At 50.3% G+C, this 14,107-nt stretch overlaps 6 protein-coding genes across 6 annotated transcripts; 2 read left to right on the forward strand and 4 right to left on the reverse strand.

Annotated features, from left to right (window-relative positions):
* Positions 1-131: 131 nt before the first annotated feature.
* On the reverse strand, positions 132-1,829 carry N7473_010147 (TPR domain protein; the record flags this gene model as incomplete). The annotated part of the gene is made up of 1 exon (XM_057156086.1): positions 132-1,829. The coding sequence occupies one exon, from the start codon at positions 1,827-1,829 to the stop codon at positions 132-134; it is 1,698 nt and encodes a 565-aa protein (XP_057004741.1).
* A 557-nt stretch (positions 1,830-2,386) lies between these two features.
* N7473_010148 (putative lipin Smp2) lies at positions 2,387-5,177 on the reverse strand (the record flags this gene model as incomplete). The annotated part of the gene is given in 4 exon segments (XM_057156087.1): positions 2,387-3,554; positions 3,572-4,205; positions 4,265-4,627; positions 4,734-5,177. 4 exon segments carry the CDS (start codon positions 4,840-4,842, stop codon positions 2,387-2,389), a joined length of 2,274 nt encoding a protein of 757 aa, XP_057004742.1. The 5' UTR covers positions 4,843-5,177.
* A 199-nt stretch (positions 5,178-5,376) lies between these two features.
* N7473_010149 (Fibronectin type III domain protein) lies at positions 5,377-8,872 on the forward strand (the record flags this gene model as incomplete). The annotated part of the gene is made up of 3 exons (XM_057156088.1): positions 5,377-5,600; positions 5,667-5,860; positions 5,931-8,872. 3 exons carry the CDS (start codon positions 5,377-5,379, stop codon positions 8,870-8,872), a joined length of 3,360 nt encoding a protein of 1,119 aa, XP_057004743.1.
* A 477-nt stretch (positions 8,873-9,349) lies between these two features.
* Positions 9,350-10,742, forward strand: N7473_010150 (tRNA guanylyltransferase; the record flags this gene model as incomplete). Its single annotated transcript, XM_057156089.1, has 7 exons — positions 9,350-9,447; positions 9,623-9,754; positions 9,821-9,865; positions 9,943-10,118; positions 10,199-10,287; positions 10,360-10,464; positions 10,527-10,742. 7 exons carry the CDS (start codon positions 9,350-9,352, stop codon positions 10,740-10,742), a joined length of 861 nt encoding a protein of 286 aa, XP_057004744.1.
* Positions 10,743-10,951: 209 nt separating this feature from the next.
* On the reverse strand, positions 10,952-11,803 carry N7473_010151 (uncharacterized protein; the record flags this gene model as incomplete). Its single annotated transcript, XM_057156090.1, has 1 exon — positions 10,952-11,803. The coding sequence occupies one exon, from the start codon at positions 11,801-11,803 to the stop codon at positions 10,952-10,954; it is 852 nt and encodes a 283-aa protein (XP_057004745.1).
* Positions 11,804-12,274: 471 nt separating this feature from the next.
* Positions 12,275-13,228, reverse strand: N7473_010152 (uncharacterized protein; the record flags this gene model as incomplete). Its single annotated transcript, XM_057156091.1, has 1 exon — positions 12,275-13,228. One exon carries the CDS (start codon positions 13,226-13,228, stop codon positions 12,275-12,277), a length of 954 nt encoding a protein of 317 aa, XP_057004746.1.
* Positions 13,229-14,107: the final 879 nt, after the last annotated feature.

Consider the following 14,107-nt stretch of genomic DNA (forward strand, 5'->3'; position numbering starts at 1 on the left):
CAATCTGCTTGGCATTCCAGCGGAACACTGGACGCCTTGGGGGCGGGAATATCAATGATCTATTAATACCAAGTTAATGGTTTTTGCGCTTCATCACGTTCATTTTCGGCTATTTATGGGGTATGAAATCTCTAGCTTGTATTCAATCGACAGAAGCACGATGATTTAATGGGCACATCGGCCATGGCCGCAGCTAGTTTCAAATGCGGTCGGATGATGCGTGCCTCCGCATGTCTTCCCATTTTCACAAGACACTCATGGTAGCCATGAAGGGCCCATATGTTGTTGGGGTGGGTTAAGGCGCGAGGGAGTGACTCGTCGATGCCGAGATCGGCAGCATAGACATCCATGGCTTCTTGGACCCGCTCCTGTTCGAGCAGCAATGCCCCCAAGGCATGCCTTGCAGGCTGCATCCAGCCCCAGGGCTCGTCATAGGGTAGGTTATCGTCCTTCGCAACTGCGAGTCGAAGACTGGCAAAAGCAGTATCGTAATCTCCACGGCGATAAGCGATTTCGCCGTACAACATCGGCTCTGCTACTCCAAGGATATCGACACAAGTGTTATTAAATATAGTCCGAGACATTGGGACTCGCTTCACAGCTAATCGAAACAGCTCCTGTTCTTGTTGAGCTTCATCAATGCGACCAGTAGCTGCAAAAGCGACGCCCCTTCCATAGTGTATCATTGCGGTGGTGACGCAGTAGAGACTCGTGTCTGTCGGAAAATCCAGAGCAAGTATGGACTCCCAGCGGCCAAATCGAATAAATGCGTGTACTCGCGTAGCGACGAATCCCTCGAGCCAGTCTGCCAAGGGTGGTGATTCCACCCGTAGAAGATCTTCGGTGAGTGACTCCGCAAGCACGTTGGCAGTGTCAAGGGCAACCTTAGACTGGCCTGCCAGCATCGCGGCATACATTCGGAAATGGTAATCGTGACATCGGTAAAGATTATAGAAATGACCTAGTTCCTGATTGGCAAGGAACTTCTCGTCTGCCCGGATGGCCGAGGTGTTTGAGGCGACTGCTCGACGGTAGTCACCGCACAGAACGTCGAGATGAGTCGGCATATGCTCGAGGTGACCGGCATCCGGTACCAGGCCTCGCAAATTATCTGCAATCGGAAGGGCAATCTCGGGGGTGGGAGACATCTCCATCAGGTGGATATACAGATGCAAGAGGCCCGGGTGCTGAAGCGCACTTGTCTGGGTCAAGGCGCGGTCCAACGCTTGCTTCGCCTCGAGTGTTCGGGCACCAGGGTTAGGCTGTCCTGTAGGCAGATCCCACATACTCCACGGTGTCAAGTTCATCAATGAATCAACGTAAAGAGCAACAACATCCAAGTCGCCTGGAAACATCTGGTACAGTATGCTCATGGCTTCGGAATATCGGTGATTCCAGTCAGTGCAGTCGTCAGCTGGCTGCTCCTGGGGGTAACGATATTGCAATGCCTCGATTATCGCTCTCTCTACAGGTCTTGCCCTGATTGCGAGTTTTTTGGCTTCCTTCGCCGCACCATGAGCTCTCGTTGTGGTTATTGAAAGATCTTCTCCGTCGAACAGTTTCCAAGGCTTGTTATAATTTGGGCCCAGGGCAAATGCAAGGCCCCAGTATGCCATGGCACATGCCGGGTCAAACAGTATAGCCTGTTCAAAGCACCGTGCTGACTCCTGGTGGTTGAACGCGTAAGCCCAGATGAGGCCACGATCAAACCATCTCTGGGCATCTGGGCTGGTAGTGCTAACAGGTCGCTGATAGCTGCCAAGGTTGTAGTATTCAGTGGCAGAAGATTGCCGAGGAGGCATTTTGCTGCGATGCCAGATCTTATCCATGATTTTTGTAACCACGCCAGACTTAAGTCATCGAGAGTTGGCAAGCGGCCGAGGCCCCGGTTCATGGGTGGTTCGCAGCTTCAGCCAATGTGGGGTAAAACGGACCGCTACCGGCAGGCTTCACGGTAAGCGTCGTGCCCGACCTCCGAGATAGATCGTTACATAGACCTTTGCACTTTCAAGAGGGTTTACCGTATTAAATAAGATGTGGTCAAAATAATGAATAGTGGGGAATTATAGCAATGGTAGATTCAGAGTAGTTTCTCTGATGCAAAAAGCACTATTCTAGAACCGAACGCTTCAAACGCCGAAAAAATGCGTGGAGTAGAGAATCAAAAGACATGCAAATCACAGAAACAGTTCGGTATATTGCAAACTCCGAGCCCGAGTCTGTATGCAAGTTGTGTTGAACAGAGTGATTGATCACCAAAAGGCAATGTATGCACTTGCTGCCTCGGAAAATAGACAGCTGGATGGGGGTATCTGAATGGCGCAGGACAAATTCCGCCTCTATGGCTCAGTGCGGATGAGGAAAGCAATGTACAATGGGGATATGTTCAAACGTCCCGGGACTTGGGACGAAGAGGGAGGGTGATGGAGCCTGCCGGTTCGGCTGGTATAGCACCACCAGCACGAACATCTTCTTCTCCGTCCAATCCTTCAACATCCTCGAGGTCTTGATCACCCTCGATGGACTCCACGATGGACCCTGCCGGGTTGGACAGAGCCTCCGAAGCCTGCGATATGTAACTTGCACCTAAATCCGTTCCTGCACCCTCGTCGTATTCACTGCCTTCTCCTTCGCTCAATTCATCATCGTAATCTTCCTCATCCGCATCCTCGTCATCCTCGAGCATCTCGTCGTCCGCAGGCTCCTCTTCCTCTTCACTATCAGTGGCAGAGAAATCATCAAGTTCCTGCGGGGTATCGCGCCAGTATGCAAAATCTGTATATTCTTCGCCTCCGGATTGAACCAGGAGACTAACAGGTGGGAAGAAGTGGTCAAGCAGCTCTTGCATAGTCACATAGCTGCTCTTATACTTGTTCAAACTCAGCAGGTCAAGAGACACCTCGGCATTCGAATTGATGGTGAAAATCCGGGTGGAAGGAATGTTAACCGATCGATAGCTCAAAGCATCAGTCAACCGATTTCCAAACCCAGCATAGAACGGGTTCTCTTTTCCTGCAAATAAGCCAAGAATGTCGCGCAGACAGGCCATCTTGAAAACCTCTGGCTTCCTCAAGTAAATCTCTCGTCTCAGTGCCGCCATGGTGCGATCGGGACTGCAAATAACGGGTCCCTTGGGCAGGCGGTATCCATCTTGACATACTCCGTGTAAGTACGCCCGCGTGGTGTCCGACTGCCCAACCGAGCGACTGGTGAGGTACATGATATTGTAGCCGTTGTTGACGATATCTGTGTACAACTTGGCGACACCAGTGTGAGTCCAATCACGTCCGATCATGTTCAAAACGTGTCCCAACGCATCAGACTTGGTGATGGTCCCATCGATATCAGAGATCACAATTGGCACGTTTCCATTCCACAGATACATGTTTGCCGTGCAGGTTGCCTTGTTCACACTGAAGGACATAAGATTCGGTCCCGGCTTCAGCTGCAGTTCCTTGAGTTGATCGCTGGTCAATCGCAGCGTCTTGGCATAGTTGCGAGTCTCAACTCCGAACGAATCCTGCAGGGGGGATTGAGGAGGAGGGTGGGAAAGCCTGGCTGAACGTCTGACTTGGTCCGGTGGTGGCGCGCGCCCAGCGCAGGCTCTAGGGTTGGATGGTCGCCCTCGCTATGGTACCCAGGGTCGGAAACCGCATCATCGCTCAGGGCCGTAGTAGGCCGCATAGAATTGATGGTCGCCGTTCGATAGGCTGCTTCTTTGGCCTCTTCACTACTGTAGATCCAAAGGTTCCCATGCTCATCGGCTCCGATGAGCGCACCAATGTCGTAGCTGCCTTCCAATTCCTCGGCTAGGATCTTGCGGGCGAGTACCTCAGCCCGGATAGCATCTTCCTCGTTGCTTTTATAACCAGTCATATCCAACATGAGGTCGCCGGTGTCGGTAATGTGAGATGGAATGTTTGAGCCCGAGAGCTTCTTGGAAAGAGAGATCGCGCGAGACATTGCCTCCTGGGGTGACAGCGGAGGAGGGCTACGAGAGCGATCTCTCCGCTCAATATCATCTTCGTGAGCTGATCCGGGACCACTCAGGGAGGTCAGCTTCCCGTCGTCGGATCGAGGAACACTCGTTGAGAGTATGTTGTCCGATACCGAGTGATCGAGGGGAGGTTTAGACTTGAACGAGTCGCCATGAGCAGGACTAAGATCCGATTCGGCGGGAGAACGTGACAATGGAGTCATCACACCTAAGCCTATGAATTAGCGATTACTCTTACGAAGATTGCTTTTTCGGGGTCTGCCATACCTAAATCCGTAGTTGCCCGCGACTGCCGCGAGAGGGGTATCCCTAGCGGAGTCTTTGCGCCTTCTGATAAAGCATCCCCGTGTGACTTTTCGAGGTCCAGGTACTCTGGTTCCTGGAGGGATGACGCAAGATCTTCGCCCGGGACTTTCGGGCTAGCCGCGGGAGACACCAACGGTGAGGTCTGCAGAGATGCGGGGATCTCGTCTGTGGTTTCAAAGACGAAAAATGCCTCGCCTCCCTCTCCAAGCTTCATCGCATAGTCTTGTTTGATCCCATTGACCTTGAATTCCACCTTCTTTTCATATGGGCGCAGGAGCGAGAACTTGCCGAAGCGGACATGGAAGGGCGAGCAAGCGAGGGTGCCTAATGGAGGGGAGAAAACGAGAGAATTAGCATGGCTCACGATAGAGACAGAAGGCCTTAGTCTTCAAATTATGAAGAGTAGAACGTGTTCGAGGTTCCGACATACCATCTTCCTGTTCGATAACGATCACATCGATCGCGCCGCTCAGCGTGGCTGGATTGATCGAGTTCCATGTCTTGGAAACAGAGCCGCTGATGCTGCGTACGTACTGCATCTCGCCAGGTTAGAGTCAGGCTCCCTGGGCGACGGCTCCGCTAGATGATGATAAAAAGCCCAGAAGAAATTGAAGTGAGTGTATCGACGTCGAAAAAGAACTAATTGGGTGGAAGAGAAGGGCGGATGCTGGAAACAGGTTCGTTGGGAGGGAATCGGAATCGCCGCTACAGTACCACTACCAAATGGCCCATGTGACACTCGGCTGACACGGAGCCACGACCTGCAACACCACCGCCACGGATTCCTGTATAAATCGAATTGGTAGAAGGGAGCTCAGACGGCAGATAGAAATGGCAGATTTGGCTCAATATTATAAGCCCACCTGTATAGCCCGATGTCCCCGGATCTGTTGGCCCTTCATCAACATAGTTATTCAACACCCAACGTTTATTAGGTAAGCCCAGCCATCGATGCCGAGGTCACTAAGATTGGATACGCTAGTCTGTATTTAGACTAGCGGCCGATCCCATAAATGTGATCACGCTAGTCCCAAAATGTGAGACCCTGACTAAACTTGGGTCAGGTGACATTCATGTCCCACCGTGATGGAGAAGCCGATCGACTCTGCCATTGCAGTTTCCCCGTTCTACCACCTCTCCTTCGTCCTCGCTGCCCGCGTCCATGGGTGACTGACGCTGGGATGTATGAGCCATTCTATCTCGCCTTCGATGCCTATCCAACTGTTGTCCCGCGAGTGAAGGTGCGAGGCCTCATGGCTCTGTTTCTTGCCGTCTCGATCCTGTGGGCCCTCGTCTGGTGAGTACCCTACCCTTTCGGAGTATTTAAGTTCTGGGCTGACCGTTGCTGCGAATTGAAACTCAGGCTCCTGTACCGAGCATGGCAGGTCTGCCAGACCCCAAATGATGTCCTGGTGGAGAAGCTGGGTCTCGACATTCCGCCGCCCCCAGAGGTGACCCTTGAGGAGATTACAGCGCGTGAGGTTCGTTTGGCTTGGAAACAGCCGGACTTTCATAATTCCATACACAAGCATATCATTCAGGTGAACAATGTCAAAGGTATGCCTTATTCCCGCAGCGGTTAGAATCTCTGCCAAAATTCGACTGCATACCTAACAAATATCTACAGTGGGCGAGTCGAAACGGGCAGAGACCGCAGTCGAAATTCTGAACCTCATTCCGGGAAGCATTTATCATATCTGCGTTCTTTCCGTCAGCGCAGCGAATTTCCAAACCCCTAGTGCTATCCTTCATGTGCGAACGAAATCCCTCCCGCTATCTCAGGCCCAGCAAGATGCAACTGCTGGCGGCCCAACGATCAGAGCGTCGATTCCCAGATCTACGGCCGGCTTGCCCACTTCATCCGCCCCGGTCATGTCTCGTGAGCACAGTGCGGGTCAGATGCCCGGGAAGCGGCCGTCGACAGGTCGTAAGTCATCGCCTGCTACAGGGGCCGCAGACTATTCGCATAGTCAATTCGACGAATCCCGCCGGAATGGCCACCGGAGCAATCGTGACGAGAGTTTGGAACAATTAGCGGATCGCTTGAAAGCTTTACAACAAGAAAACGACAATGTGGAAAAACAAGCAGCGGAGGAAGACGACGAACATATTGCATTACTCAAGGATCTTGAGAAGCAGCGTGATGACCTGAAGAAGCGTGTGAAGGAGAAGGACGAAGTCAGTGGGGATCTGAAAAAGCATGTTTCGAAACTTGAAAGCGTCAACCGCACCGTGCAAAGTGAAAAGACGAAGCGCATGAGACTTCTTCAGCAAAAGGAAGCAGAACGCGACAAGCGCAAAAACGACATTCTTCGATGGCAGGAGAAGATCTCGCGCATGAATTCCGATGCTGCTCAAGCGAAAGAAGACAAGTCTCGAGTGGAGGAAGATGGCAAGGCACGAGGAGATGAAATTCGCGAGAAGATTGCGAAGGAGCAAGCGGATATGAAAATCATCGATGATGAGATTCAAGACAAGGGCGGACGAATCAAGAAGCTTGAGGATGAGAGAAAGGGCCTTCAAGATGGGGAGAGTGAGGATGGCAAGGAGCTGGATCGAATTGACAATGAGCGGGCCCGCCAATGGGAGATGAAGTTGAACAGCTTACATGCCCGATATGCAACTCTAGTCAATCTCCATGCGCAAGCCCAACAGCAGTATCAAGAAGCCCAGGAACGACTGAAATGGCTCACTAATCAACGGCCAAGCAGCTCGGGTCCATTCTCCCTCCCAACATTGGATCTGGACCTGTCAAATACCGCAACCATTCGACCGCGGCGTCATCGCAGCTCACTGACCAGCAATGTCTCTTCTCCTGTGAACTTCCCAGGGGTAGAGACAGCTTTCCCTACTGGTCTCAGCTACAACCCTCCTTCAACGAACTCGCCTACTTTCCCTCCTAGCTCTGCATTTTTCAACATCAACAATGGAATGGCCCTTCCCGGTCTTTCTGATCCACCCGAGATAATGCGTTCAGATGCGGAAGCTGGATTCAATAACCCTCAAATGAGCCCTCGGGCAGATGCTTTGTTGCCGTCTGACCTTCTTGGTGACGAGGAGTCACCGGAGTTCCCGCGACCGCTGACCCGGCCACGCTTCTCTACCATGGAAGCAACGGGTAGTCCTTTGGAAAACTTTGGCATCGGTCCCGCTTCACCTGCATCTTCTGGAAGCAGGCCGGGTAGTATCTTTGCCAGCCCACTTGAGACGCTTAACCGACGGGACTCTGATTCTCAGCCGGTGGGGCTGTCTGCTGCCGGGGAGCGGCCCAAGAGCGCGTCTCGACGACTTTCTGGGCTTTTTGGCTTCCATCGACCTCGAGGAAAGACGCTAGCTGACGAACCACCAATGTTGGGGACATTGAAGCCAGGGCAGAGCCAGTCTTTCCCACGTAACATTGATGAGATGGACCCCATTGGTGCACGACGTCGGAGACTGAGCTATACAGGCAATTGGGCGAACCCCATGTCCTTGTTCCCTCGAAGCAACACAACTGGAGTGACTGCGGATAGTTCGTCGGATCACCCGCCATCTAGACGCGCTGCATTCTCGAGCATCTTCTCATCTAGTAAATTCGGATTCGGTGGCACTAGCAGTCGTGGAAACTCCGACTTGAGCACTGGCTACAATCAGTTTAGCCCACGGCATGATCCTATTGATCCCTCCTCTCTTCTTGGAAACGTTCGTCGCGGCTCTCTATCCCCTCGTCCTTCGTCGACCTTTTCTTTTGACAATCAAAACCAGCTTCCTCATCCCTCCACGGATAATCGCCATTTCGGGTGGCCGTCTGCTGAACAGACGGGTCACCGCAATAGCCCACTCGGTCTGGATTGGGCGTCACCATCCACATGGTCCCGAGCACCATCACGTCGTCCATCCCTTTCGTATGGATCTACCGGGCATCTCCCGCTGGGACTGACCGGCGAACCTGATTTCGTTGAAGAAACGTATGAGCGCCAGCTGCGACCGCTTCAAGCTCCAATCGGCACACGGCCGTCGTCGTCCCATCGCCCGGTCACTCCCAAGCTCAACCCGGCTGCACCAACATTCACGGCAATCTTCTCCAGTAGAAAGTCAAACCAGGATAAGGATAAAGACTCCGAGGCTCCCTTCGATCCTCACGTGGATGATGGATCCCCATCTGAGCACCGCACATCGCGGGATTCCCGTTCGCTCTCCCATTTCACTGGCGAGTCGTATGAATCTTTGGAGCGCATGCCATCTGGTGCATCCGTGGATAATGCGTCTAAAGAATCATTCATACGCAAAATTACTCGCAAGGGTAGCTCTAGCAAGTTCAGTTCTTGGAAAGACCGTTCGGGTCTATTCTCCAAGAAGGGCGAGTCCTCTCAAGGTGACATTGAAGAGGACGCAGCTAGCGAGGCGCAGCTTGGAAAGAGCATAGACAGCACTGCCTCCAGTGTGCCCTCCGCAGATCGTTCGACGCGGAGTAGCCTGGGCTTCTTCTCGCGCAAGTCGCGCAAGTCTGACAAGGCAAGCGAGACTAGTGAGCGAGCCAGTGAAGCTGGGGATGAAGATATTTCAATCCCTGAGATCGCTCATTCATGATATTTCTATGGTGCAGACCCCTCGTTATTCTGGTTTTCTCCCATCCTTCTGTATTCTGGAGAATTTTACACCCCGACGGCTTCGTTTGTATGCTTTAGACAACAACTATTATTTCCTAAGAGAATCAATATGGCACATACATCTTCCACAATTCTGCTTGAATCGTATAAATCCAGTAAAATCAAAAGGACCATACATTTAGTCTTCCACTAGACTATAGCGAACAGCTTGAATGTAAGTTAATGTTGTAACTGTTGTCTGGTGGGTATTTCAAGCACAGTCGGGCCTTCCGCGATAGTTTGGAGTTGGGCGGGCAGCAAATCGCCGCACAAAATCATGACTCGTCTGCCGCCGCAAGAAATCCACACACACTCGACACTCAACACACCTCTAGACACCGCGAGGAGCGAAGAGGAGCTATGGCTAACTCCAGGCTAGTTTTAAAAAACTTCTGCAAGTCTAGATTGTCAACTAACCATGCGAAGATTCGAATACGTCAAGGACTTCGAGCAGCCTGACGTCCTGCTTCCCAATACGTGGATCGTGGTCCGCATTGACGGAAGAGGATTTCACAAGTAAGCCCTCGAGTTCTATGACCCGATTTAATGCTCGTACACATTTGTTTCGAGTAAACCAATGTCCCCTAAGGAACTCTACGGGTCTAGCAGGCTATTTGAGGCTGCACAGATGGCTTGCTAGGCCTACATGCCAGCCCACCATTGTTCATCGCATATTTCTGACCTCCCATAGGCTATCAGATCACTATGCTTTTGTCAAGCCGAATGACCGACGTGCACTCGACCTCATGAATGCTGCGGCGGTTGAGGTCATGAAAGATCTTCCGGATCTATGCATTGCCTATGGTGTTAGTGACGAGTACAGGTTTGTCTCATCTTTCTTTGCAAGCACCTTTCCTGAATATCCTTTTCCCTAACATGGATATTTCAGCTTTGTCTTCCACCCGAGCTGTCAGCTCTTTGAGAGACGAAATGCGTAAGTCAATCATGCCTTTTTGTCCTATTGGCCTGCTGGTCTTCGTCGCGGCCCCCTGATTGCGATCTTGAATTCAGAAAATTGGTCACTACCATCGTGTCAACTTTTACCGCATACTACATTCATCTATGGTCGATATATTTCCCATCGACACCTCTCCAACCACCTAATCTGCCTTCCTTTGATGGACGAGCGGTCATCTATCCATCGTCACGAATCTTGCGGGATTATATGAGCTGGCGACAAGTCGATTGTAAGTCTACCTGAATTTCACTGAAAAGCAGTATCATTTTCCATCGCGATGAATCAGGCTTGCTCATCCATAACTTATAGGCCACATCAACAATCTCTACAATACGACTTTCTGGACGATGGTCCTGCAGGGTGGTATGAGCAACACAGATGCAGAGCAAGAATTGAAGGTATCATTATTCTTAAAGATGCGCTGATAAACTCCAAGCAAGAAAGTCGTATGGTTTACTGACACATATCAGGGAACCGTGTCCGCCGACAAAAATGAGATCCTCTTCAAGCGCTTTGGTATCAACTACAATAACGAGGAAGAGATCTATAAGAAAGGAAGTGTGCTCTACCGCCAAGTAAGAACGAGACCGACCGCTTTCCGAAATTTTTGATTCAAGCCACTGACCTTGACTTATAGTATGAGCTCCAAGACCCCAAGGAGGCACCAGCATCCCAAGAAGAGGACTCGCTTCCAGAGGCGAAACAGTCACGTTCACAGCAAGACAAACTCAAGAAGTTGCGCCGAAAGGCACAAGTTGTAGTTGATCATATTGATATCATCAAGGATGACTTCTGGGAGAGACGTCCGTGGATTTTGTCTGGCAAACCTGGGAAATTGCCGGTGCAGGGCTGATACGACCAAAATGAAGAACAAACGCACTACTGAATACATGAGATGGAGTGAAAAAATAACTTCTTTTTGGATTCATTATCCTCGCCAAACGAAAGGGGTATCTTGATCGCGAGAATCAATGGCGTATGCAAAATCTATGTATCCGATCCCAGGGCAATGCAAAACACTGTCTATTACGCCACTCGTACATTTAATTGTGGGCGTATAGCTCAAGCGGACTTTTCCTTCTTTTCCTTTTTCTCCTTTTTGGACTTCTTCGTATCGGACTTCTGTTCCCCTTCGCTGTCCTTATTCTTGGACTTGGACTTCTTGCTCTCCTTCTTTTCCTTCTTCTCTTTGGTCGTGGCAGGGGTTTCATCTGATTCAGCAGTATCCACCCGTGCATCGTCAAGATCCTCATCAGTCGACATCGGTGTAGGATAATCCTCCTCGCTGGCAGAGCGCTTGGCCTTCTTCAACTTCTTCTCCTCTGCTTTCCGCTCCTTCCGCTCCTTCTTCTCCTTCCTCCTCAATCGGCGCTCCTCTTTGCTCTCTTTGCGCTTCTCCGAGCCCGAAGAATCACTCGAAGACACAGTCGCAGACTCGGTAGCTTCCTCATCTCCCTTAACCTTGCGACGCTTGCGCTTCTCCTCTTTCCGTGCAGCTTTCTCCTCCTTCTTAGCCCGACGCTCATCCTCATCTTCGGGATCACGCTTCCGCTTTGATTTAGACTTGGACTTCTCTTCCGGCTCATCCACGGTCTTCTGCTTCATGGTACCAGCAAGACATTCGCCGCGCACAAAGTGGCGATATAATTCGCTCGTCAACGCATTATTTGATCCGGCATCAGTTGTCTTTTCCTCGCCGAATCCCTTGAGTGCATCTTCGAATCCGCGCAACCACCACTGATTTGTAGGATCTTTTGTTGTCTTCTTGCCCACGCCGTGGTTGTTCTGTTTGCGCGCGACGAGAATGGGCTTTGTGAGACCGAGACCGCCGTGTGGGCCTGGGCGCTGGTTTGGGTTAAGAGGGTTGCCGGGACCAGACCATCCGTGTCGGATGAGATAGGCTTGTGCGTCCATTGTATTGAAGGAGGGAGGGAGGTCGTCTCAAGAGAGAGATTTGGCGGGCAGAGGGTAGGTAGGTGGAGATGATGAGGCTCGGGCGTTTAGAGGTGGAAATATTGAGAGATTGGACCGTCTGATTGCTCTAGTATTATCTCATGTGAGAGGGTCCAATGTGAGGCTATCGAGAGAAAGGACGTGTCAAGAAATGCGGTCCCTCTTGAGAAAAGAGCGAAAAGGGCAACGGATAAGATTGAAAAAACTCGGTTCCTGGGCGATAAGAAATTGTTGGCCAGTGTTTTCAGGTTTTAAGTTTTTGGTCATTGTCACGTGACTTCTATAGATCTTGCACTGATGATGAAACTATCTCGATCCAATGCTGCTGCTTCCTTAAATTTGATTTGATAAGCCGCTTATGCTCGATCCTTTGGATTTTAAGAGCAATTTGTCAATAAAATCCTCGGATTGTCTACGTAATTCCAATTTTCATTAAGATAGAATCTGAGATAACTCTAGCGGCTCTCTTGTATCTGAAACATCCAATACATGTCTCGCTGCTGGCATGTCTGAAATCTCTGACGCTACAGAAGATTCCCCATCCTTGGTCACCTTGATCACCTTCACAAAGTCACCTTCCACAGAAACATGGTACCTTTCCGTATAATCCTCATTGAACGCCAAGCTGCGAATGTAGTTTGTCGTTGGATCCTCACACAAGAACCAATACTTCCACCACACCTGACTATGGCACAAAGCCAGGTCATTGCCATCGCTGGCAACTGATTGACAGATCTTTTGAATCCAGAGAAACTTTTCTTTGCATCTCAGGTGTGTATATGACTTGAGGATGTAAGGAAGATTGACTGTGATCTTCAACATGCCGTAAGATCCCATCCCGTCCTGCAGAAAGTATGGTATAGCCCGACACATCTCATCTGCGTATTTTCCGGCAATCATACATTCACTATACGCTCCAGGATCCGTTGGAATGCTCTCGATAGAGGCGCGTTGATGATCAGGCCTGGAACAATGTAGAACCAGAACCTGGGCTCGGTAAATCAATAGTTGAATGATGATCATCGCTTTCCAGAAGAACACATGTAACTCTGCCTGTCGGAGTGAACCAAATTCATAGAATGAATCGAACATACTCTTGGCTGACGGGAGGGGGACCTTGATATGTTTCAACTTGTCGATGGAACAAGAGATTGGTCGGCCCCCGATACTCTCTAGATTCCGAGAGTACCATTCAAGTGCTTTCCTTTGGTGTGCTCGGCATGACCAGAGTAGGTGTTCGCAATCTTGATCTAACTTGTTGATCGAGTTGGCGGCCGCGGCGAGGATTGTAATTTCAACATAGATTTCGAAAAGCTCGTCGAACGGCCTGTCGGTGTTGTATTGCTTCAGATAATCAAAGTCGCTGCCGAAGCTTTTGAATAACATCGGAGCGTACATCTGATTGGTGAACCATGATAATTCAGCGGAATGCCGAAGAGGATAGGTATCCGGAATATCTCTTACCAGCCCTTGCTTCTGAAGTTTGAAGACATGTTTCATGAGAGAATTTGGTTTCGGATGGTCGAGGCGTCTGAGAAACGTATTATGACCATCCATATGAGCCCCTATGGACTTGGTCCCACCTGGACAATTGAACGTCTGAAACCATCAGTCCTTTGCAATTCCAAGTGAGGGATCCTGTGATGTAATACCTCAATTGCTTTGAATATAACACTGGTGTATATTATATCATCCGTGATAGTGCTTTTGTGTATCCGACTCGTCATGAAGTGAATCGTATTATTATATAGCTGTGTGCCCTGGCGAAGAAGGCGCTGGTTTTGATTTACAGCGCCAAAATATAAACATGAAAGAGCAGACATGGCTGTCTCTAGCATAACTGTCTTTTCTGGCAGGTGAATGAAGCTCGACATGAGCTGGAAGAATAGATCAACCTCTCGGATAGACTTTATGTCCAAGGTCGAGGGGTAATATGAGTCCATAAATGATGCATGGAGTTGCATCCGAATTTGAGAATGTTCCTCAATTTTGAGTGGAAGCAATTGAGCCCGATTTACCATGTGTACCTTGGCCTTTGAGGTATTATCTGACTCTCCTGGTTGATGCGTGGTGCTGTAGTGGGCAAAAAAGCGGTGGCCTTGTATATACCCCGGACAAACCAACCGACGTTTAATGCACCCTCCACACTCCGGCTTCTGGAGGTCACACTGGATCAAAGGTGAGTGTTGATAAATATTTGATCATGGTTAAGCACGACATCTTGCGCTCACCTTGACTTTGCGTTTTCTACATGTCGCACACCCT

Source organism: Penicillium subrubescens (genome assembly GCF_028828155.1).
Source record: "Penicillium subrubescens strain IBT 31985 chromosome Unknown utg000007l_segment0_segment0, whole genome shotgun sequence".
NCBI lineage: Eukaryota > Fungi > Ascomycota > Eurotiomycetes > Eurotiales > Aspergillaceae > Penicillium > Penicillium subrubescens.